Below are 25,493 nucleotides of genomic sequence, written 5' to 3' on the forward strand. Positions count from 1 at the left end.
GAAGATAGAATAGGTCTCTGACTTGGGACCCCAACAAAATTACCCCCAAATTTCAAGTGTTTTGCCTCAAAAATCTAAAGCCAAACCTCAATTTCATCTACTTCCTCCAAAGGCAGTAGCATTTTTCCTATTCACCCTGAAAGATGTGAGTCTGCTTTGTAACAGATTCAGGAAATAAACAGCAAGTACGTCATAACAAGAATGGTTAAATTTCAAGATAAAATGATAATATGATAATAACAGAACAAATAAATATTGATAGGACAAAGATGATCTGGTTGATTTCAACATAAATTCAACCAAGATACCTGTGAAGTATTTGACCTAGTTAGCTGATTTCCTAGAAGCATAATGTTCACCGGATGCAAATGTTCTTGTTCTAAAATCAACAATGAAAAAAGAAACAAAAACAAAAACAGTGTTCTTCACAAAGAAAAATAGTTGCTGCTTAACAGGAGAATCAGTCCTTTTGGTGGGAGCACTCTGCACTCTTCTGAGGTCCTGTGTGGTCACAGAATACATTTGAAAAATGCTTGGTCAGGTGGTCAGTACCATCTGTGGCCACTGAGCATTTCTCTGTGCCATTTCAAAACCAAACTTTCAACTTTGTCCTCTTAGAATGGTGTCATGATACAGCCTGCTTATGTACTAGAAAGGAGAAAACTCAATTTTTTGAGTGCTTACTTTCTTTCCTCTCTCACAAACCCATAAACCTCTTGCAGGCCATTTCAGATGAAATATTCATAACAAGTTGACCAAAAAGCTCTAAAGACACCCTGGGCTACCCTGGCCTTATACTGTTTGTAGCAGGAACAGCTAGAGGAATAAAACCTTGATATCTAAATTGATTCAGGGTGGCTCTGTGCTCCAAGTGGTCCTGTGGAGTAAAGCTGATACCTGAGTAGTAGACTTTGCCCCACTACTTCCTAGCCAGGTGAGCTGGGTCTGTCACTTATTTCTTCAGGTCTCAGTTTCCTCACAGATAAATTAATAAAATGAACTAAATGGGTAAAGTCCATGAGCCTAATCTGGACTGCCACCTATTTTTATAAATAATTTTTATTGTAATGCAGCTGCATTCATCCATTCATACATTGTCTGTGACCATTTTCAATTAAAACAATAGAGTTGATTGGTTACAACAGAGACCACGTAGCTTGCAAAAGCTAAAATACTGCCTGATCGTTTGCAGAAAAAAGTTTACTAACTCCCAAACTATGTAATTTCTAAGATCCCTTTCTCATCCAAAATCTGTTATTGGTTAAAAATTAGATCCTATTATTAAAGAATTTCTTCTCTGTGAGTACATCAGAAATTATATTTAATACTTCCTGTATTAAACACAGAACATCCAACTCTAAAAATTAAATATACTTTAGACGGCACAAAAAAAAAAGAAACATACCTACATATAAATTTAATTTTCAAAACATGAGATTATATTTTTAAATATTAAAGAAATACTTCAATAAATATAAATTAATTTGAAATATACTTGCTTAATTGCCTCTAAAATAGAAAAGAAAACCTTAAAGATAAAAGATGCTGAGGGTGGGGGAACAAGTTTTCCTAAAACCTGAGATAACAAAATGAGAAAAGCATAATGAACTCCCTAATGGCCACTCATCCCTACCAAGATTGTTAGAGGTCAACAACAGAAGAACCCATTTGGATTTAGGACAAGGTCCAAGATAGTCAAGGGATTAGGAATGATCTCTTCTTATTTTGGACCTTGTTTCTGGTGAGCTACAGTCAGCCATCTTCCCAGAGGGAAGAGATACATGGTTCTCATTGAACTAAAAATCCCAGGGAGATTCATAGTCTCCTTGCAAGTTTAGTTATTTGGAGCAAATTTCCCACATACAGATATTGTGAAATGCAATTCAGGATGTCAGAAAGAATTAATTCTGTCTTTGCAATGACCTGCCTGAACTTTTTCACATAAATCTCAATTTCTAAAGATGGAATCATTCTTCTTGGAGCAGCAGGCTGACCTAGGCCGCAGCTCCAGAGGAGCAGTCTTCAAGTGTGGCTTCCAGACCAGAGTCACAGCATCATCTGGGAACTTGAAAGAAAAGTTAATTCTTGGGCCCTGCCCAGAGATACCAAATCAGAAATGTTATATCTTCCTGGTTCCTCAGAGACTCTGATGCATGCTTAAATTTGAGAACCACTAATATAAGACAAATCCTAGCCTCATCTACTGGGATGATTTGAACTTCAACTCTAGTTGAGAGTAGGATTCTGTTTGCAGGTGGGTTCTATTCACAGATTCAGTGGAACTTCAATAAGAGCCTACCTATCCTGTCTCTGCTTCTATGTCCTCAACTCCTCAAGAGATGTCCATGACATTTTACTAACTCTTTATCTTGCTCTCTTCCTGACTGCTACCTCATAGCCACATTCCAAGCTAGGGAACATCAGTTTATTATCTAATCTAAATGCTGGCCCATCCTGCTACCTCCATTCTACCGCAAGTAACCTATGTAAGCCTAGGACAGCTTGAGTACAAAAATCCATAGTTTGGTTCATGCTTTTGTAGTGTTCTTGAAACTTCTAGGGTTAAGCATGACAGTGAAATCATGGTGGAAATCTGGTTGATGGTTTTAAAGTTGATCAGATTTGGGTTTACCACTGACCAGGCCAATATCTCTGAGCAAGTTATTTAACATTCTCTAAGCCTCAGTTTACCATAAAGTAGGAATAATGGTACATAGCATTGTTGGTATGTTTACATGGAATAATAAATTTAAAGTATTATAATGTTACTGATGCATATCAATACATAAATATAATACTCTTTAATGTGATTGGGAATCCACTTGGATGGGCTGGCAATCATATGCTTCTTCGATGGATAAATTTAAGCCTCTTCATTTGATCTTGAGAAAAATCTCTTATATTTTCGACATATAATTTGAGAAAGAATCACCTTAAACATTCAACTGTGAACAAGGTGGTGAGTTTATTCAACATACTCTCGTCCCATGCCCTGCATTCTATTCTGTTTCTTCTTGGATATTCTCTACTAACTTTGGTGATAAATTCTGAAGTTCGTGTCAGTGAAAACTTAAATGACAGTAAAGACATTTTGCATTGAATTGTTAAGGAAAACCTGAAAAGTTTATGAGAGGCCTCACCTTGGACTGAAACAGAGCAGGTAAAATTCCTCCTGGGAACAAATCATTCCACTCCCCAGAAGTCAGCAGACCCTTTAGAAACACTTGGGAATAGTAACTTGTCATACATACTAATAATCTACTTCATACAAGTAACTTTCCCACCTCAGTTCATCTTCATAGATTTGTTCTGATAATACTTTGGTCATACATTTTGGCTGGAAAAATATACAAGATCACTTTCAACCCTACTTACTCAGATGAAACCAGGATAATACGATACGTATAACATATTGTTTTTGTTGAGAAATACACTTTCTTGTCCTTACTGATTTTCTGGCTGAATAAACTTAGGATCCTCACTTCAATTCAAATAAGTTTTTCATTTGTAAAATACAAGCATTATGGGTCAAAATTCAACCCAACTTTAGCATTCTATGGGTCTCTGACTCTGATGGTGAAATTTGAGAGTTTAATTTTTACACAGGTTGTTGTTATAAAGGATAATGGGTTTTTTAAAATAGGTTTTCTTTCTATGACCAAAAAATTCAACCTAGGGAAACATATGATAAGGAAATAATTTATGCATACCACTATAATTTACCTACGAAGATTTATCTACATCATCATAATTAAATGCAATTGTAACAATTATTATAACTACAATAACAGACACAGCTCAGCTGACAAATTTAAAAACTGATTAACTATAGTAAGCCCATATGTAGAATATCATGCCAAATTTTTAAAAACTATATTATGGGGGACTGGGATTGCAGCTCAGTGGTAGAGTGCACACTTCGCATGAGCAAGGCCCTGGGTGAAATCTGTAGCACCAAAAAGGCAGAGGGAGATGTTATAAAAGAGCAGTTAATAACATGAGAAAATGATCACTGTTGGGTGACAAAAAGTTAAGTAAATAGATTATCTATCTCTCTGTATACACACATACCTACTTACATATATAAACATATATGTATGCACATTTTTAAAAAAATCTATAATGCTATATATTAAAATACAGTACTTGTTTATCTATACATAAACAATAAATAAATAATGTTAATGTTACTTGATTGAAATAACCTAAATAATCTCATCAGTGTTGGGATTATCTTTAATTTTTATTTTCATACTTAGTTTTATCACATTTTTCAAATATTTTATAATGAACTCATTATTTTTGGAATTCAGGGAGACAGAGAAATATAATTATGGGGAGTTGTGATGGAAATTTTATTTCTGAAATTTTATTTCTGAAAGGATTCTTGAGTATCTCCTCTGCCCATCTCAGGTTCTCCTTCCCTTCGTGACAGGTACTTTATGAAACATACCATCAATTAGCAGATCTAGGAGAACAGCACAGAAACATGCTCTCAACCTCTTTTCCCAAACAGCCCTGGTCAGATATCTACACTGTGCATACTTTCCAGCTCTCGGGACTTACACTTGTCCCTCTGCCAGGAATGTTTTTCCTCCATCTCCTGAAATCCTAAACAAACTTTGAGACTCCATTTGAATGCCTCCTCCTCTATAATGTCTTTGCGTTTCTACTGAGGCGAAGCCCCCCTTTGCCCCCTCTCCTCCCCCCAACACTGACCCCTATCTCTCTCTCTGTCTCCCCCACTCTCTCCAAAATTCCATAATTTAGGATTTACCTTTTTCTACCCTTTATTGATATTGAAAGCTTGAAATGTAAAAGAGCAATGGAGTATGAGGGACAGGAGATTGACTGTCCCACCCTCAGTAAGCAGTAAGCTCTCAGCTCCAGCTAACCCTAGTGAGACTATGGACTTAATATTGCCAGGCTTTCCAAAAATGTCAAGAAAAGTAAGAAGTCCATGTATTTTATGTAAAATTTCCCAAGTGTTTAAATATTAGCATGTAAAAAGACAAAAACAACAGGAACACTGAACAGATCAAATAAAAACCAATATCTGTTATTTGAATCTAGCCTGCAGTCCCAAGTTCATAACATCTCTGCAGGCTACATCTCTCTACACCTCCATGTTCCCTATCACCTAACACAGAAGCTGCCCATAGGTTTACTCCTGGTAGGCAATCAACAGAGTGAACTCTCCTCTTGAGGGGTCAATGATGATAGGATACACGTCAAAGATACATCATTCAACATTAATATTTTAAAACTTGTTTTGATTCTGAGCTTTTCTCCAAAGAGCTTTCCAAAGGTAACATGAGAGAAAATTCTTTCTCTATGACCTAAAACAGAAACTTGTTTCCTGTACTTTGTACTAACCCAAGAGCACTGTCAGCACTCAATAAATAATAAATTATAGTCATTTAATTACAGCTTTTATGCATCCAGGTCATGTTATATTGACTTCATATTTGCAGTCAAATTATCTGCCACTTAAGAAGAAAACAGCAAGGGATAAAAGGCAAATAAAAGCCAGGCAATGGTCTAGGAAAAGAAATAGCAATTTTTATGTCTGCCTTAGAAGAGCTGAATCAGGCAAGGAAAATAGAAATGAACCAAAGCCAGCTGAATACCTCATAGCAAGGGCTGGAAAAGCAACTCACCAGCATCCTGGATCCATAGCATTACCTCACTGTCATTCACCAAAGAGCATTACCTAACTACTTTTGGACCTTACGAGAAGGCACTTCCATTTGCAATGGGAGTGATAGCAATGACCTAATGAAAGGCACCATCTCAAAGTCAGATAGCCAGGGGATGTAGCCTGGAGTCTTTGAAAACAGTCTTGAATATAGGTCTGTCCAGAGATTGGAGAGTATGAGATAGAAGGCAGATCAGCTATAAAGAACTCATACATTGGTAAGAACAGAAGCATCTCTGGCTCCAGAACCCTGATCCAGAATTGACTCCATGAGCACATCCCTGGGAGGATGCACAATCTGTTAACAGCCAGGGATGCCTTGATGGTACTGGGAGGTGGAAGTTCAACAGTCAACCAGCCAGTCACAGAGGATGCCTGCTGCATGATTAGCACAGTTCATATAACAGAGGTCAGAGGTTGTGTTTTCACAGATAATAAGAACATTTTTTAAAAAAGGAATCTCAAATAGTTAAACATTTTACAAATAAATTAAACAGCATGTCGTAATACAGAGGGCACGATGGGCTATGTTAGAGTAGATGGTCAGAGAAGAGCTGAAGAGGTGAACTATTAGCTGAGTCCTTGGTGATAAGAAGAAACCAGGTGTGTGAAGCTGTAAAGTAACAGTAAGCCTTGAGAGAGAAACAGCAAGAACAAATGCAAGGACCATTTTTTGTTTGAGCATAAAAAAGTTCAGGCCTGTGGACTTTACAAAGCAAGAGCAAAAGTGGTAGCAGATGAGCTCAGAAAGAAAAGCAGATTATTTAGGGTACTGAAGGCTCTAGAGAGGGATGTGGAATTCATTTGAAATGCATACAAAACCACTGGAGGATTTAAGCACATGAATACTACCAATCCCCCCGGTCATATTTCCCAGCATAACTGAAGCCACTTTCATTTGCAAAAGGGACAGTGGAAACCTGGTGCCGTGTTAGACCACAGAACCACATGTGCTGTGCTGCTTCCCTTAAACTTGTGAAGGACTTAGAGTTGAGCATAGAGGGAAAGCTGGTAATTGAGTCAGCACTAGTGGGTTCAGATAAACCTAGGCCATTGTTTCAGGAAATGAAGCTGCCCTGCCAGATTCCAGCTCTACATACCAGCAACCTGTGCTGGATGAACCCAGTCTTCTTGAAACTTCCACAGCCCCTGTTGTTGTCTCTGTCAGTCCCTTATTAGACTGTGAGCTTTATGAAGCACCAAATTTACTGAATTCTTTTAACCCCCAGTTCACTGCATAGTAACTGGCACAGGATAACAATCCAGTAGTGCAGCAGAATGCAAAAGAATTAATAGAAGGCGAAATTGATTGCATCCTGCCTATTACTGGAAACATGCCAGCTTCAAGGGGCCAGGGATCACTATGGGGCCAAGATTTCCTGAGTTCAACATTTTGACTGACATGTACCCATGTACCCATTGCTTAAGCCATCCTGTGCTGCCTTGAGTCTGACCTCCTCTGAATTATGACTATGTTCACCGGCCTTCATTTATTGACATCTAAAAAGGTGATCTCACCTATCAAACTGTGAGGCATAGAAAAGAAAATAGCATGTGCATAAAAGGAAAATCTGAAAAAAATGAATATCTTACTTACATATCCATATTCCAAATCCCAGCACCAGCAGTAATTGCAAAACCTTACGAAACATGCCCTGAGGAAGTCACCGATGAGAATTGTGACATAAGTCGTCAGAACATCAGAAACGGTCAGTCGCACGAATTCCTGTTGGGACATTATTTGTATGAAAACATCATCTCAAATGGTCTTAGTGTTGGCATCAAATTTGTCATGTTTCTAGAATATTATTGGCTTTAAGACTGCAATTAATGGTGAAAGAAAAAATAAACTTCCAGGCATATCTGCTAAATGGAAACTGTTTCTTTCACCTTTGTTTCGATAGCCTCAAAATAATTATTCCCCATCCCGAAATCAATATGACAAAAGTCTTTTTCTTACCTAGTAACTTTCAAAAGTGTGACACAAGAATAAAATTAAAAAAAAAAAAAAGAAAGAAAAGAAAAAAAAAAAAGGAGAATACAGGCAACATAGAGATGGAAGACATCTGGCCTTGAATTGTAAACTTCAAATGGGCAAAAATTGTGGGATGCAAATTGTATCTCAACAAAGTGTTTTAAAAAGTGCTACAATTTTCTCATAGAAGATGGGTTTTCAAAAATTTATAAAACCAGGGCTGGAGATGTAGCTCTACGGTAGGACACTTGCTCTGCATGCACAAGGTCCTAGACTCCATTCCTAACACTGAAAAAAAAAAAAAAGTACCAAACCAGGTATGTGGTATGAATTCATTTGTTGGTTAAAAACATCCTCTGCATGCATGTATGCATCTATATATGTACAAAATATTATAAAGAATCTGGAAAATTCAAGACTGGTCACTTTAGTGGCATGGTTTTGAATTCATGTGCAAAGTATATGTGCTGTGATTTAAAGAGGAAGGTCACTACTTCCTTATGGAAAATCACATGACAATAGTGATATACAATAGTATATTTTATGTATACTCTAATAGATACCCAACAGCAAATGTTCATCACCATAGTTCATTTCTGCTGCTCCCTTTCTGTTTCTTTCCAATAATCTGAAAATTAGCACTGAAAATACTCAGTCCCATATTTTTGTAAAGATCCTAATCTACTGTGAGAACCTTTTGGATTTTTATTTCCAGCTACCTCAGTAGCCTCCCTTCGAAAATAACCAGTGAGCTATCTCATAGAGCAAAGGTGCATTTAACTAGTAGTCACTAGGTGAATTTCCAGCCTCATGTTCCAGAGCTGTGTTTCCTAAGCTCCAGGTGGTCATGTACACCTTCACGGGTCCTGCAGTGTCTGGGGGCCATGTGAAATATCATCATCGGCTATCTTGGTTAACCTTAGTATACTTCATTTTTCAACGATGACTACTATTGGAAGAAATACAAGGTATATATCAACTACCGTAAATAGATGCTAACTGCAATATAAATAAAAACAAAAAATTATTGAAAACAATATAAATTTAAACAACTGTCTTAGCATTAATTCTCACTCAAAGTAGCACCTGTGACACTCTGTAAACAGAGACCTGGCTTGTAAACAGAGCCCATTGGAGGAAATGTTCTTCAAGAGGAATAGGGCGCACAAGAACGATGCAGGAAAAGAGAGAGTATTTCCCCACAGATGTGCTGAGAGTTGTCACACCTGGGCCAGTTTTTGTCATTCTAGGGACCCACTTGTTTAGCCCTCCATATTTCTCTGGCGTTGCTCTTCCCTTTGTCTTCTCTCCTCCAGTGTCACTGACCGTCTTTCAGACCCTCCAAGCAGATCCTCCAACTTCATACTTCCTCAGGCCACAGGGCCTTTTATATGACCTTCACTCTATTAGTCACTTTTAATGCACCTCTTGGCTCAGTTTATGTCAATGACTACACATTAGGGCAGCTCTCTCTGGGAAGTTCTCAGATTTCAAGCATTTTATTTATTTATTTTTAAAAATTATTTATTTACTTATTTTTTACAGACTGCATTTGGATTCATTGTACACAAATGGGGTACATCATTTCGCTTCCATGGTTGTGTACGATGTAGATTCACGCCATTCCTGTAATCGTACATGTACATAGGCTAATGATGTCTGTCTCATGCCACAATTTTTCATACCCCCCTTCCCTCTCATTTCCTTCTACATAATATAAAGTTCCTCCATTCTTCTCTCACTCCCCACCCTCATTATATATCATCCTCCACTTATCAGGGAAAACATTTGGCCTTTGGTTTTTTGGGATTGACTTATTTCACTTGGCATGATATTCTCCAATTCCATCCGTTTATTTGCAAATGGCATAATATTATTCTTCTTTATGGTTGAGTAATATTCCATTGTGTATATATTACCACAGTTTCTTTATCCATTCATCTATTGAAGAGCAATTAGGTTGGTTCCACAATCTAGCTATTGTGAATTGAGCTGCTATAAACATTGATGTGGCTGCATTACTATAATATGCTAATTTTAAGTCCTTTGGGTATAAACTGAGGAGTGGGATAATTGGGTCAAAAGGTGAGTCCATTCCAAGTTTTCTGAGGATTCTCCACACTGCTTTCCAGAGTGGCTGCACCAATTTGCAACTATACCAGCAGTGTACAAGTGTGCCTTTTTCCCCACATCCATGCCAACATCTATTACTGTTTGTGTTCTTGATAATAGCCATTCTAAATGGAGTGAAATGAAATCTTAGGGTGGATTTGATTTGCATTTCTCTAACTACTAGAGATGTTGAACACTTTTTCATATATTTATTAATCACCTGTATGTCTTCTTCTGTAAAGTGTCTGTCCAGTTCCTTGGCCCATTTACTGATTGGGTTCTTTGTATTTTTGATATAAAGTTTTATAAATTCTTTATAAATTTTAGAGATAAGTGCTCTATCTAAAGTGCGTGTGGAAAAGATTTTCTCCCACTCTGTAGGCTTTCTTTGCACATTATTGATTGTATCCTTTGCTGAGAAAAAGCTTTTTAGTTTGAGTCCATCCCACTTATTGATTCTTGCTTTGATTTCTTGTGCTTTGGGAGTCTTGTTAAGGAAGTCTGATTCTAAGCCAACATGATGAAGATGATGAAGATTCGGGCCTACTTTGTCTTCCATTTGATGCAGGGTCTCTGGTCTAACTCCTAAGTCCTTGATCTATTTTGAGTTGAGTTTTGTGCAAGGTGAGAGATAGAGGTTTAATTTCCCTTTACGGCATATGGATTTCAAATTTTCCCTGCACCGTTTGTTGAACAGGTTATCTTTTTTCCATTGTATGTTTCTGGCTCCTTTGTCTAGTATGAGGTGACTATATGTGGGTTCATCTCTGTGTCTTCTATTCTGTATCATTGATTTACCTCTCTATTTTTATACCAGTACCATGCTCTTTTTGTTACTATTGCTCTGTAGTATAGTTTAAGATCTGGTATTGTGATACCTCCTGCTTCACTTTTTCTGCTCAGGATTGTTTTGACTATTTGAGGTCTCTTGTTCTTCCAGATGAAGTTCATGATTGCTTTCTCTATTTCTATGAGGAATGTCATTGGAATTTTAATTGGAATTGCATTGAATCTGTATAGTGCCTTTGGTAGAATGGCCATTTTGACAATGTTAATTCTATCTGTCCAAGAACATGGGAGATGTTTCCATCTTCTAAGGTTTTCTTCAATTTCTTTCTTTAGTGTTCTGTAGTTTTCTTTATAGAGGTCTTTTACCTCTTTTGTTAGATTGAGTCCCAAGTATTTTATTTTATTTTATTTTATTTTATTTTGAGGCTATTGTGAATGGAGTGGTTTTCCTGATTTCTTTTTCAGAGGATTAATCACTTATGAATAGAAATGCATTAGATTTATGCATATTGATTTTATATCCTGCTACTTTGTTGAATTCATTTATTAGGTCTAGAAGTTTTCTAGTGGAATTTTTTGGATCCTCTAAATACAGAATCATGTCATTGGCAAATAGTGATGGCTTGAGTTCTTCTTTTCCTATTTGTATTCCTTTAATTGGTCTGTTTAATTGCTCTGGCTAGTGTTTCAAGGACAATGTTGAATAGAAGTGGTGAAAGAGGGCATCCCTGTCTTGTTCCAGTTTTTAGAGAGAATGCTTTCAACATCATTTGTTAAGAATGATGTTGGCTGTGGGCTTAGCATAGATGGCCTTTATAATGTTGAGGTATGTTCCTACTATTCCTATTTTTTCTAGTGTTTTAAGCATGAAGGGGTGCTTTATTTTATCAAACGCTTTCTCAGCATCTATTGAAATAATCATGTGATTCTTAACTTTAAGTCAATTGATGTGATGAATTACATTTGTTGATTTCTGGATGTTGAACCAATGTTGCATCCCTGGAATAATAAACTCCACTTGATCATGGTTCACTATCTCTTTAATATATTTTTGTATGTGATTTGCCAGTATTTTGTTAAGAATTTTCACATCTTTGTTCACCAGGGATATTGGTCTAAAGTTTTCTTTCCTTAATGAATCTTTGTCTGGTTTTGGTATCAGAGTGATGCTAGCTTCATAGAATGCGTTTGGAAGGGTTCCCTCCTTTTCTATTTCCTGGAATACTTTGAGGAGTATTGGTATTAGTTCTTCTTTAAAGGTCGTGTAGAATTTAGCTGAAAATCCATCTGATCTTGGGCTTTTCTTGGTTGGTAGGTTTTGATGGTTTCTATCTCAGTGTCAAGCATTTTATTCTTATAGTACTTTGTTGTTATGATATATTTGCAATTTTGTAATTATTTTATTTATGGCCTTAAGCCTCTTTACTCGCAATACCTTAAAATTTTTATAAAGGCAGAGAAACTGGTTCATCTTTGTTTTCCTTTAGATCTCCAGTATCTAGCATATTGCCTGGTATTTAGCACCTATTCAATAAACATGGGATAAATGAATGAATGGATGGATGGATGGATGGATGGATGGATGGATGGATGAATAAATAAGTGATAGTAAACTCCTGAAATTATTTTGGGATACAATATTTCTTTTCCCTGTAATTATTCTCCTTTCATTCCCCAGTCCATTTTGAGTTCAGATCTTAATAACTAGTATGAATGAAAAGTAGGCTATGAAAAAGATTTTCAGTTTGCACTGCCAGGTCAGGAAGATTTGTTCAGGTAAGAAAATTTCAAAGTGGTCAAGAAGTCTTCCACATCCTCCTCAGCATCCTCATTGCAGTGGCTGAAATTCTACTTTTTCCCAGGAAACAAAGCAACTTTTATATAAAATGCCTGAAGAGGATTCATTTCATATTGTAAATTTTAAATATCTATTCACAAACCATAGAAGGAATATACTGCTTCAAAGAAAAAAAGAATTTCAAAATTGGTCCAGTCTACCTCAAGGACATAATTCAATTCCAGTTCTAGTATGCTAATCCAGATGGGACACCTGAATTCTACACAGGCCTGGTTTTGAGCACCACATACCCCACTGAATAACTTCACACTGGTGACATTGAGTTGAAATATTCAGGCAGTTTTGACCAATAAACCTAAGGCAATCATTAAGTGCTATACAGATTCAATGCAATCCCAATTAAAATCCCAATGACGTACCTTACAGAAATAGAGCAAGCAATCATGAAATTCATCTGGAAGAATAAGAAACCCAGAATAGCTAAAGCAATCCTTCGCAGGAAAAATGAAGCAGGGGGTATCGCAATACCCGAACTTCAACTTTATTACAAAGCAATAGTAACAAAGACGGCATGGTACTGGTACCAAAATAGACAGGTAGATCAATGGTACAGAATAGAGGACACGGACACAAACCCAAATAAATACAACTTTCTAATACTAGACAAAGGCGCCAAAAATATGCAATGGAGAAAAGATAGCCTCTTCAACAAATGGTGCTGGGAGAATTGGAAATCCATATGCAACAGAATGAAACTAAACCCATATCTCTCACCCTGCACAAAACTCAACTCAAAATGGATTAAGGACCTTGGAATCAGACCAGAGACTCTGCAGATTATAGAAGAAAAAGTAGGTCCCGATCTTCAACATGTCGGCCTAGGACCAGACTTCCTCAACAGGACTCCCATAGCACAAGAAATAAAAGCTAGAATCAACCACTGGGATAGATTCAAACTAAAAAGCTTTCTCTCAGCAAAGGAAACTATCAGTAATGTGAAGAAAGAGCCTACAGAGTGGGAGAATATCTTTGCCAATCATACTTCAGATAGAGCACTAATCTCCAGAATCTATAAAGAACTCAAAAAACTCTACACCAAGAATACAAATAATCCAATCGACAAATGGGCTAAGGAAATGAACAGACACTTCACAGAAGAAGATGTACAAGCAATCAATAAACATATGAAAAAATGTTCAACATCTCTAGTAATAAGAGAAATGCAAATCAAAACCACCCTAAGATTCCATCTCACCCCAATTAGAATGGCGATTATCAAAAATACAAGCAACAGGTGTTGGCGAGGATGTGGGGAGAAAGGTACACTCATACATTGCTGGTGGGGCTGCAAATTAGTGCAGCCACTCTGGAAAGCAGTGTGGAGATTCCTTAGAAAACTAGGAATGGACCCTCCATTTGACCCAGCTATCCCACTCCTTGGCCTATACCCAAAGGACTTAAAATCAGCATACTACAGAGATACAGCCACATCAATGTTCATAGCTGCTCAATTCACAATAGCCAGACTATGGAACCAACCTAGATGCCCTTCAATTGACGAGTGGATAAAGAAACTGTGGTATATATACACAATGGAATATTACTCAGCCATAAAGAATGACAAAATTATGGCATTTGCAGGCAAATGGATGAAATTGGAGAATATCATGCTAAGTGAGATAAGCCAATCTCAAAAAGACAAGGGACGAATGATATCGCTAATAAGTGGAGGATGACACATAATGGGGGGGAGGGAAGTGTTAGTGTTAGGGTTAGAGTTAGGGTTAGGGAGGGGGGCAAGTATGGAGGAAGAAAGTACTGTATAGAGGGTAAAGAGGGGTGGGAGGGGTGGGGGGAAGGGGAAAAAATAACAGAATGAATCAAACAACATTATTGTATGTGGATTTATGATTACACAAATGGTATGCCTTTGCACCATGTACAAACAGAGAGGCAACATGTATCCCATTTGTTTACAATAAAATAAAAAAAAAAAAAAAAAAAAAAAAAAAGAGGAGAAGGCAAAATGACAGGCAAGGACATCACAGATGTTCCAAGCTAGGAACATCTGTCCTGAAGCTGATTGTTCTGGAGAATGATTCAGCACTATGAACAAGGACTCTGGCTATGTAGGTTAAATCTGGCTCCTGGCATTGACTTCCTGGGAAGTTTTGAAGAATTATTTTTCTCAGTCTCAATCTCCTCACCTACAAAATGAGAATGATAATAAGACATGTCTCACAGAGTAATTTAAAAATTCAAGGAGGTAGTAGTTGTCACATTAGACATATCTAATCAATGTTAGCCACTGTCATTATTATTCCCAGTTCTTGGCTTCTTTCCTTTTGCAAAATGCAAACTTTAGTAAATGTCTTCAAACAGATGACCCTCAAATACTCCACTGTCTCTCTATTGAGTGCCATTGGAAATAAGACTAAATGACAACTTGGGAATCACTGCAGACAAATTACCTGTATTTAGAACTAAGAGAACTTTGAATCCCACAGCATCCTTTAGGAGAAACAAAGCAGTGTGCAACTGTGAAGGGGGAAAGGAATTTGTGGAACTGGTAACAGAATGATCAATGACCCTACAGGGGGGCATCCTTGCCATTATATTAATGCATCTGCTTTTACTAGTTTTTCAATGTTCAGTTGACTAAATGATAGAAATGTTTCCAAATACAGCAGTACAGACACATATTGATATCATAGAGGTCAAAACACACCAGCACTCAGTCATTATGTCCAGTGTGTTCCCTTCATTCCTGGGGATTATACCTAACTCCTCAGCATTTCTGTTCAGAGCTACTACCCTTCCCCTGCTGGTCTGCAGACTTCATGTGCTTACCGCTCTTTTGGAGAAGGCAGAGTGAAAGAAAAAGAGGAAATTCAACTATACAAATGACAATATAAGGAAAATGAAAAATCACTACACATAGCATTTTTAGAACACAGGATTTTTAAAACAAGCATCATGGTCTGGGGACTTCCAAGAGGAAGAATTGAATTGATGGCTTTTCCTTTATTTTAAGTCACTATGTGTGGGACTATTACAGAAATTTCTGCTTCAGAAATATAAACATCTCCTAGAATAATACTTCATATATAATCTAAGCATTTTCTTTTTCCAGAAGTGGCCAATCCAGATATTATTCTTTATAGTTAATTTTATTAATCTTGTTTAGTAGGTACTTGCCTTGTTGAAGGGTAGGTTTCTTAGCTCTTGTGCCAGCCTATAGTCTAGGAAGTATAGAAGGGAATATCTCAAAATCTGAGAGTTTTTTCATTTCTTGAAAGTGTTACAGAAGATTCAGAGGTCAACTTAGATGTGATAAACAGACTTGTGTTAAGTATTGTGATCATATTTCATGACAAAAAGTCTTGAAATATGGAAACCCATGTACCCATGAGCAGTCATTTCCAATTACTGCTATAACAAATTGCCCCAAACTTAATGGCTTAAAACAATACAAATTTATTTTTGCACAGTTCTAGAAGTCAGAAGTCTAAAAGTATAGATATGGGGAAAATCTGTTTCCTTGCCCTTTCTAACCCCTAGAGGCTGCCCTCATTCTTTGGCTCATGGTTCCTTCCTCTACCTGTAAAGCACATCAATCCAACCTCTCGTTCTATTGCCATATCTCAATTTTCTGATGTTGACGTTTTTGTCTTTAAATTATAATGACCCTTGTGATTTTTTACTAGGTCCACTCATCATTTGGAATAATTCTTCCAACCCAAGATCCTTAATGTAATCACATCTTCAAAGTCCATCTTGCCATGTAAGATAACAACACATTCATAGATTCCAGGGACTAGGATATGGACAACTTTGGAGGTGACTTATTCTGTCTACCACACCTGGATCATAAGTATCTCTCTCCTAAATGCTGCCAACTTTTGTTCAATGTTATTTCACATATAATATGTTCTTTTAAACATGTATGAAATGTGCTTGACTGAAAATCAAAAGTCTAATAATATATAATTAAGAAGGTAGGGATTTATCGCATCCCTGAAAGGTTAAAAAATAAAGTAAAATAAAAATCCTTAATTAAACCATAATTTTGTACTCAATTTTTAATCATATATGCCTAACATTATACATATTGATTTTACTGTTTTCCTGCAATCGAAATCACAGTTGATTAGCTTACATCTAATGAGCATCATATTGAGGTTGAAGATATCTATTTGTTTAAATTATATTAGTTTAATAAGATAAATAGTACTTTCCCATTTTTCCTTTTATCTTATAAAAAAATAAGTACATTGTAAAAAAAATCAGTCAATAATTTCACAAAACACTACATTACAACTGAACCTGAACTATTGCCTAAAGGACATACAATGATATATTTAAGTTTTTCTCTACTCAGTGATGAACTAAAGTCCCAAATGAATTTATGAAAAGCACATTAGGAATGCCAATTATAACATGATAAAATTATAGGTGTTTCAAAATATAAATTATATCTGTACAAAAATAAGAGACTGTGAAGTAGATTTTCTTGTAGGTTTTGTTTGGTTCGATTTGGTTTGGTCTCCCTTATAGCACAGAAATCATGTGAAACATCACTTCTTTTCTCTGATAAAATATCACTGGCCTTGGAGTCATTTATGTAATTACCATGAAAATGAATAACTTCAAATAGTATTTCCTTTAAGGCTCATGGGAAAATTATTTAACAAAAATTGATATTATTAAAATTTAAATATGATCCCCAAAGAACCTATTTTTTTTTGTTTTTATGGTAAATGTGTAATACTAAATAGAACTCCATTTAAATACTGATTTGAGCCTATACCTAAAGCTTGGTGCTTTATTATAATATAAGTAAATAGTAAACTTCTCCTCATATCATTTTAAACTCTCCTTTCTTTATTTGCAACTGTAAAAGAGGCATACATGAACTTATCTCAAGGGACAGATGTGAGAGCTGCATAGGATAGTACATATGAAGTTCAGAGCCAGCATATGGTAAAAGTTCAAGTGATAAGCTATTTTTATTAATAAGCAATGAAAATAGACTACACTTATGGAAGAAATATTGACTCTGCTCTTTTTTCAATTGACTAATTGCATGTACTTCTGCTGATGGGATTACCTGTCCCACCATGGTTTCCCAGCAGGGTCCTCGAGGTACATCTGCAGGGTGAACAAAAAATGGTAGCCCAGTGCTATTCTCAGAGAGGGATGCATTATAGGCCTTGATCATATTGGCTTCCCACAGGGTGATGTTGGCCTTCACGAGCTTCTCCTCTTCAATCTAGAGAGCAAAGGGATGGAAACTAAAATAAGACAGCACTATTTCCAAAGGCATTGGAGGCCATCATTAGGTTGGGAAATCAAAATGCTGGTGTAAAGGACAATCCAGACATAAGGCTTACCTTGTTGTTAATCTCATCCATCAAGGCAAGAATAAATACATACAGGTTGCCTAAAAGAAGTGCAAAAATTCGTCCCAGGAGCCATTTCAGAGCAATGAGAGGATGGTAGTCTTCCAGTTCAGCAAATAAGTCAAACAGTGTTGGACAGAACATCCCCAGGAGAGACATAACCATATTCATCTGCATGGAGATGTGAGGAATGGAGCAGGTTAATTGGTGCTTTCCTCCAGAATTCTGGAAGATTTTCAGCTCAGTTCCTTGAATCTTTTATAAAGACTAAAGAAGATTTCTTCATGCATTTCTAGAATTTGATCTAACAAACAAAAACAATATTCAACTTACGTTCTCAAGATGTATGTGTGTATGAGTGTGTAAGTACCTGTAGTAATGCTCTGTTTCCTGGTACAATGAAGCATGCAATTTATATCACTCTATTGGTAACTGATTCTGCTATGGAGATGCACTTCACTATAAGATTTCCAAAGAAAATGGAAAATTATTTGCTTAAGGATGAGGCCCAAACTGAGAATATTAATATCAGCACTGCTGGATTAATCAGTAAGAATGAATGAATTCCCTGAGATTGGTTTAGGACTAAATACTAAATCTTGGGAATGCAAACTTTTAGAACACACAGCATAATTTTATGGAAGCCAAGGTAAAAAAGTTGCAAGAATAAAAGACTGACTTACAAATCCATGAGCAAGAGAATGATGCAAGCAGGCAGGAGAGAAGGAGGATGGAAATCAATGAAAGAGGGCAAGAGAAAGAGAGGGAAGAGGAGGAGGAAGAGAAGGGAGAGGTAAAAGAGGAAAAGGAGGAAGGAGAGGGAGAGGAGGAGGAGGGAAGGAGAAAGGCATATAGTGAGAGAGACAGAAAAAGAAATGAAAAATAGAAAATGTGTCCTTCGGAATATCTCCCTCTTATTGTTTGACACTTTAATTATTACATCAACAGGCTAGATTATGTTAAAGAAAAGAATTCCAAATATGTACTACTTTTATAATGAGAAAATTCTCATGCCTATTTTTCTAAAATATCTGGCTTATTGTCAACACAAAACATTTCCTGTTTTCCCCTGTGGATTCCATGCTTTGAATGATGATAACTACCAGACTATGTTGAGAAAATAATTGCAAATATGGTGTTTTTAAAGAATGTCTCATAAGTATGATCAAGAAGATATAAAACTCAGCAAGACATAATATAAAATCAGTATGATATAATTTCAGTCTAACATAAAAACTTAACAGATCCTGTGCAATCATAAAGTTAAATTTAAATTCTGTCTTATTGGATTTGTAAAGTTATTCATGAATCCCCATTATCCCCTTCATTGACCTCCAGGACTCAGGGGTCCCTTAAAATGGATTGGATGTCAAGCATTTTTTTTTTTCTTTTTCTTTTTTTTTTTTTTTTTTTTTTGGTGCTGGGGATTGAACCCAGAGGCACTTGACCACTAAGCTACATCCCAAGCCTCTATATTATATTTATTTTGAGACAGGATCTCACTAAGTTGCTAAGGATGGCCTTGAACTTGCAATCCTCTTGCCTCAGCCTCCCAAGGTGCTTGGATTGCAGGTGTGAGCCACCATACTGGCTCAAGCATCTTTTTACAAACAGTGATCGTTTTAATGATAATCAACCACTCACTATTTTGCGTAGTTTGTTTATATAAAACATATGATCAATATGAACCATAAACCAAAACTGCATGATAATTTTGCTTATATTTACTGTTATAATTAAAAGGGAGTATTGAAAGAAAACTTACTAAATAAGCTTGGAAGTGTTCCTTTTTTTAAGTTAAAAAAAAAATTCTATAACTAATGACTTCTAAGTACCAAGAAACATCTGTGTGATTATAGTCTGGTTCCTCATCTCTACTGTCATCACTTCTGAAATACCTAGAATGTTTCAATTTGGGGCCTTTTTTTTTTTTTTTTTTTTTTTTTTTTTTTGAAATGGACCATAACATTTGCTCTCCAAGATTTTTCTAGGAAATTCTTCCCTATTAAGATTTATATATATAATATATATATATATTTTTTTTTTGGTTTGTTTGTTTTTTTGTTTGTTTGTTCGTTTGTAAGTTCTATAGAAGTTTCAGTGTGGGAAGTCTATCCTTCCCTCAGCCTAACTCTGAACATACTTTAAAAATCCCCAAGTTCAAACTGATGTCACATTGTACACAAGGATATTTTATGGAGGGAATAGGCCTCAGAAACAACTCATGATCATGATCAGTGATCTCTGATTCTAAATATCTACCTCTAGCCTCCTTTCTCTGCTAACTGAGCGGACAGATACTCTGAAGGCAAAGTTGGCTAAGAGCCAGCCTTCTAGAAGGAAGATGGACAGCTGGGCTTCTCCTGAAACACTGGGAAACCCAAACTTGCCCAAAACTGGGGAGGCATTCTGAATGCTTCCAATGAGATAAATGTAGGATATAAGGTCTTTATCATAGCTGTTCAAAAAATTCAAGAAGCTGGATCTTTCACAGGCAGAAGGGGGAATCTATGGAGAAAGCAACATGGGGTCATAGAAAGAGTGTTGAACTTGAAAGCAAGACTCCTGGGTGCTCACCCTGACTCTTCTCCTAACTGTATGACCATAAAGCCATCACCCAATCTCCTGAAATTCATCATTCCATCTATAAAATCTAGTGGTCGGACTATGTGCTTTCTAATATCTCTCCCTTTTCTAATTTCCCACCGTGTCACAAAACAAAATACAGCACAAATTTGCAAATAAAACTGGGAGAGGGTGGAAAATGTGCAACCAGGTTGACTACAAAGCCAAGATGGGGGGGACAGGTAAATAGTGGCCTTATCTAACGTCCCACCATAGAAACAAAGCTCACAAAATAGCAAATATCAGGTTTTAAGCGCATAAAAAGCATGCAGAGACGAACTTCATTTTTCTCCCACCACCCAAGGGTGTCAGGATCTTGCTGCGCAAATTCCTGGGATCGCTTCACAGCCCAGAAGATGAGGTATCCGCTTGCACCAAGTGTTAGAAACACAAAGAAGTTAGCAAGAAACCTCAGGAATCTGATCAAGTGGACATTTTCTTCTACTTGGGCTGCTCTTTCTTCTGTTATAGCTTCCTGTACCCAAGCAAAACAAAACACAGCAAACAAACAAAAATCTTAGCTATGAAAAGTTTTATGAACTCAGGAATGTGAAAATAAAAAGGTAAACTAAACCTGGAATTCTACAAACCAGTCACTAACTAATGGCAAATGAAGAAGGAAAAATTCTTGCCAATAAACTCTAAAATACTAGGAGAGTCTTCATGATAAAAGATACTGTCTTCCTGTACAATTTTTTAAAGCTACCAAAGAATGTTTTAGAGTCATCTCAAATTTTAAGCTAACTCATGTCTGTAAATATTTTGTAAGCATTGTTCTATTATTTAGACGCTTTGATTCTGATTACTGATGTTTCCTTTTTCAACTAGGTAGCAATTATTTTATTATCACACTTGAAGAAAAGTCCTTAAGGGATAATAATGCTGTCATGGGTCATCAGATACCTGCTAGTCACAATCCAAACCACATCCAGATCCCAGTGGGCAGAAACAATGAATTTATCTTCCTTCTAACCATCAAGATACCTCACTAGCTAGGCTGCTTAGAATGCCTCCAATGCTACTTTTCCCCACCTGGTAAGTATATATATATATATATATATATTTTTTTTTTTTTTTTTTTCAATGCTACTTTTAAAGATACAGAAAACAGGCTTCTGGATTTTGTGTCTTTACCTTAAAGTTCATCGTGATGGAATTAAATTTGTTGTCAGCTGTTTCAGGGTTTCCGATTAGGTAGTCCCAGCTGCAGAACACCTTCCAGCTGAAGTTGAAAGTGTTGTCATCGCCCCCTCCATCATCACCAATGTTTTTGGTCATCCTGTCAAAACAGGGAATTTAACCCAGCAGTAGAATAGAAAAAGAAAGGGGGAGGGAAGGGACTGACAAAGGGTCCTAGCCACAGGTAAGTTAGAGAGGCGATATCTAAAAGACTCATTTTTCAGCTAGTTTGTTCTAACAAACCAGAAAATACAAGTTTTATGTTTAAATTTTGTTTGCTTGGTTTCTTAAACTGTTATTTTTACAGACCTTCAAGATTGATGATTTTAACAATTCAATAGGTCACAAAGATAGTATTTTGTTTTTTTTTTTTTTAAATGAGACATTAACATCATAGAATTGTTTCTTAACATTTTGTGGGATAAGGATCCCTTTAAGAATCTGATGAGAACCACTGAGTATGCCTCCAAAGACAGAAAAAAATATGTGTAGACTTCCATGTTGTTCCACATTTAGTTGGTTCCCAGATCCCCTGAAGCAGATGGATGAACTAACCCAGGTCAAGAAACTCTTAGGTGGGGGACAAGAATGGAGGAAGGAGGGACTGTATAGAGGGAAAAGAGAGGTGGGAGGGGTGGGGGGAAGGAAAAAAATAACGGAATGAATCAAACATCATTACTCTATGTAAATATATGAATATGCAAATGGTATGCTGTTACTCCATGTACAAACTGAAACGACATGTATCCCGTTTGTTTACAATTAAAAAAAAAGGAGAAACTAAATATACCCTGAAAAAAAATAAAAAAAAGAAAAGAAACTCTTAGGTAAATTTTAATTCTCCCTAGAGTCTCCTCCCCAAAAGTGATTGCATTCATTGTGTTAAAGATTCTATCCACTCTACAAGTGCCAAAAAAAAATCAAGATTCTTATATAATCTAATGCCAAATGACTACATAGATTCTAGTCAGTGATGTGTTAAAGTTTTCACTGCTATCATTTTGTTTGGAGAATTGAAAATGCATTAACTATAGGTTTATTGCAGTGGTTGGAGAACCATATTCTGCTCTTCCATCCACTCCACTTCCTTTTGGTCCAATTACTATAAATAGCAAAATTAAAATTTCATATGACAACTACTAAAAAGCAGTCCCATGAGGTTTGGGTTAAATATAGTGTATGGAGCCAAAAGGAGCACGATGACATAATGCTGACATTATAGGTTGACAGGCATCTCTAAGGTAATCAAAATTCCCCCACCATTAGCCCCTCCTTAGGGAGATTTATATATTTTATACAGGCTAACATGTTAATGCAAAGTCATCAAAAAATAATTATTCCTTTCACCAGTCCACCACTACATGCTTTGCAAATTCTAATTACAGGTATTTTCATACTTACTCTCCTCAAAGTCTTAGTAGGAAGTCAAAGTCATTACTAACAGAGTTATTCTTTCTTATAGATGAGAAAGCTGAGGTTCAAAGCCCTGAATAAAAGATCCAGCAGTAAAACCACAGATACATCAAGGGCTCCAGTTTTCTGACTTGACTCTAATGTCCTACCCAGGATACCATGAGGAATGGGGAACCATATAAAATGCCTTTTTTTTTTTTTTTTTTTTGTAGTTCAAATGAGGTTGAAATAGGACAGTTCTTATGATTTAACCTAGAACCTAGGGAGAAAATTGTTTACTTGATTAATATTGTACCATTTATTTTCTGCACTGTCATTAAGAAATGGGCAGGTTCTGAAGTCAAAATTCCACTTAACCAGTAAAGGACGGAGAGAGTTTTGTCAGTACAAAGGCTAATTGCTGAAGATGACCTCCCAGGCAAGGGTGCCCTAGTGGGATGGGCAAACGGGGAGCACATGACATGAGGAAATGATGAGAAAAAGAGTAGAAACTGAAAGGAAAAGGGGGGGCACCAAAGACTAACTCTCCCCAGGAAACATTTAATGAGATAGCGTTCTGATAGCTATAAATTCTCCACACACAGTTCTTGTCTATAGAGCAAAAATGTACATAATTATGAAAATTCCTTCTTTTTCAAAAGGGCTATAGTTATTGAACTATTTTATCTGTGAGGAACAACCTCAATGCATCATTTGCTTTACTAGGGGAGCTGGAGAAGGCAATTGTAATGTTGATCTGTTGTCTATAAAGTTTTACTGGATTTCTTGCTTTGGACCACAAGTCTACAGCCCCATTTATATACTAGGATCATTTGATTATTTTATGGGTACATGTGGCGGTTTTTAATCAAATGAGTTCCTCCATAAATCCTAAGCCAACTAGGTGAGTTATCATGTAGCCTCTGCTAAAATGAAAGCAGGGGAAAGCAGGAGGGTTGAGATGAAAGCAGGAAATAATTCTCTAGAAGTTCATAGGCTGAGACCACTACACACATACAGCTAAAAGAAAATTATACCAAGGCTGACATGAAACAGCATGTATTACATTATTGATAAAGATGAATGGATAAAGAAACTCTGGTATATAAACACAATGGAATACTATTCAGCCATAAAGAAGAATAGTATTATGGCATTTGCAAATAAATGGATGGAACTGGAGAATATCATGCTAAGTGAAATAAGCCAAGCCCCAAAAACCAAAGGCTGAATGTTTTCCCTGGTAAGTGGAGGATGATATATAATCGGGGTGGGGGTGGGGAATGAGAGAATAATGGGGGAACTTTAGAATATGTAGAAGAAAATGAGAGGGAGGGGGTATGAAAAATGGTGAAATGAGACAGACATCATTACCCTATGTACATGTATGATTACACGAATGGTATGAATCTACACCGTGTATGACCATAGAAACAAAATTATGTACTCCATTTGTGTACAATGAATCAAAATGCAGTCTGTAAAAAATTAAAAGCTAAATAAAAATAATAATAAAAAAAGAAAAAAAGAAGAAGAAACCAAGGCAACTATTTGACTGTGAAATGTAACACAAAAATACGAATGAAAATATATTGACCACACTACTGGTTATTCTTTGGTTTACCATCTGTTTCCCCAAAGAAGCACCATAGGAGCGAGAACTTTAAATCCCCACGTTAAATAGCTCCTTCAAACTGCCCTTGGTAGATACTCCATAATAAGTCATTAAATGAATGAATAAAAATATGTGAATCATCATTTTGGAAGTAAACGGCACTGGAAAGAGCCTCACCAAATAAATGCATATAGCATGAGTACTTGTGTATAGTACAATACACACCACATATGCTCGGCAGGCTATTGCAGTTCAGTTCTGATTTGTCATCCTTCTCAGTTTTGATGATATCTTCTCATTTCAAAAACTGTTGCCATTCATTGGACCACTAGGGTGCCTCGTCTATGTTTATAGGAGGAGAAATTTTCATTTTGAATTTCATAATCATAGATACAGTTCTTAAAGCAGTAAATGAGATGTGGAACATAGTGACTGTGAGTCTTCCCTATCTCCATCCCTTTCTGTTCCAAGCATTTTTGAAAGAAGGCCAAGTGTCATTCGAGGAAGAGGAGACAATCAAGATTTGTGGGAGCTCCCAGGATGGTGTGCCCTGTAGGCCAGTCCCACTAATCCTTCCAAAGCCTATTATCTGTTCTAAAACTCATCATTTGAGGTATCAAACATTGCAATCTGCAATGAAAATATTCTCATAAAATATCACGCTACGGTCTACAAGGGCTTTGATGGCTTTTCTCTAATTAGACAAGAGAGGGAGATTCTTTCAATAAAGAAAGGTTTAATTGGTGATGAGGGTCGAGCGGAGGAAGGAGAAACAGTTTTGATGCTGAGACTCCATATAAAGGTGTCAAGAGTCATGTAAAAAGTTTGGGCAGGGTACCGGGCAGGTCACTGCTGTCTGAATAAGCATGCACAAAAGAAGGGACAAGAAAGTGGGTGGGGCAGTGGCA

At 36.6% G+C, this 25,493-nt stretch overlaps 1 protein-coding gene across 1 annotated transcript in view; it reads right to left on the reverse strand.

Moving 5' to 3' along the window:
- TMC1 (transmembrane channel like 1) overlaps nucleotides 1-25,493 on the reverse strand; it is a gene marked incomplete at its 5' end in the record, with an annotated part of 125,085 nt that overhangs the window by 18,704 nt on the left and 80,888 nt on the right. Inside the window, 5 exons of the mRNA XM_079112144.1 lie at nucleotides 7,296-7,424; nucleotides 17,483-17,644; nucleotides 17,766-17,945; nucleotides 20,680-20,874; nucleotides 21,534-21,678. Of these exons, the coding sequence (XP_078968270.1) occupies nucleotides 7,296-7,424; nucleotides 17,483-17,644; nucleotides 17,766-17,945; nucleotides 20,680-20,874; nucleotides 21,534-21,678 (811 nt within the window). The remainder of the gene's footprint in view (nucleotides 1-7,295; nucleotides 7,425-17,482; nucleotides 17,645-17,765; nucleotides 17,946-20,679; nucleotides 20,875-21,533; nucleotides 21,679-25,493) is intronic.

This window comes from Sciurus vulgaris, assembly GCF_902686455.1.
Source record: "Sciurus vulgaris genome assembly, chromosome: 15".
In the NCBI taxonomy this organism is placed as follows: Eukaryota; Metazoa; Chordata; class Mammalia; order Rodentia; family Sciuridae; genus Sciurus; species Sciurus vulgaris.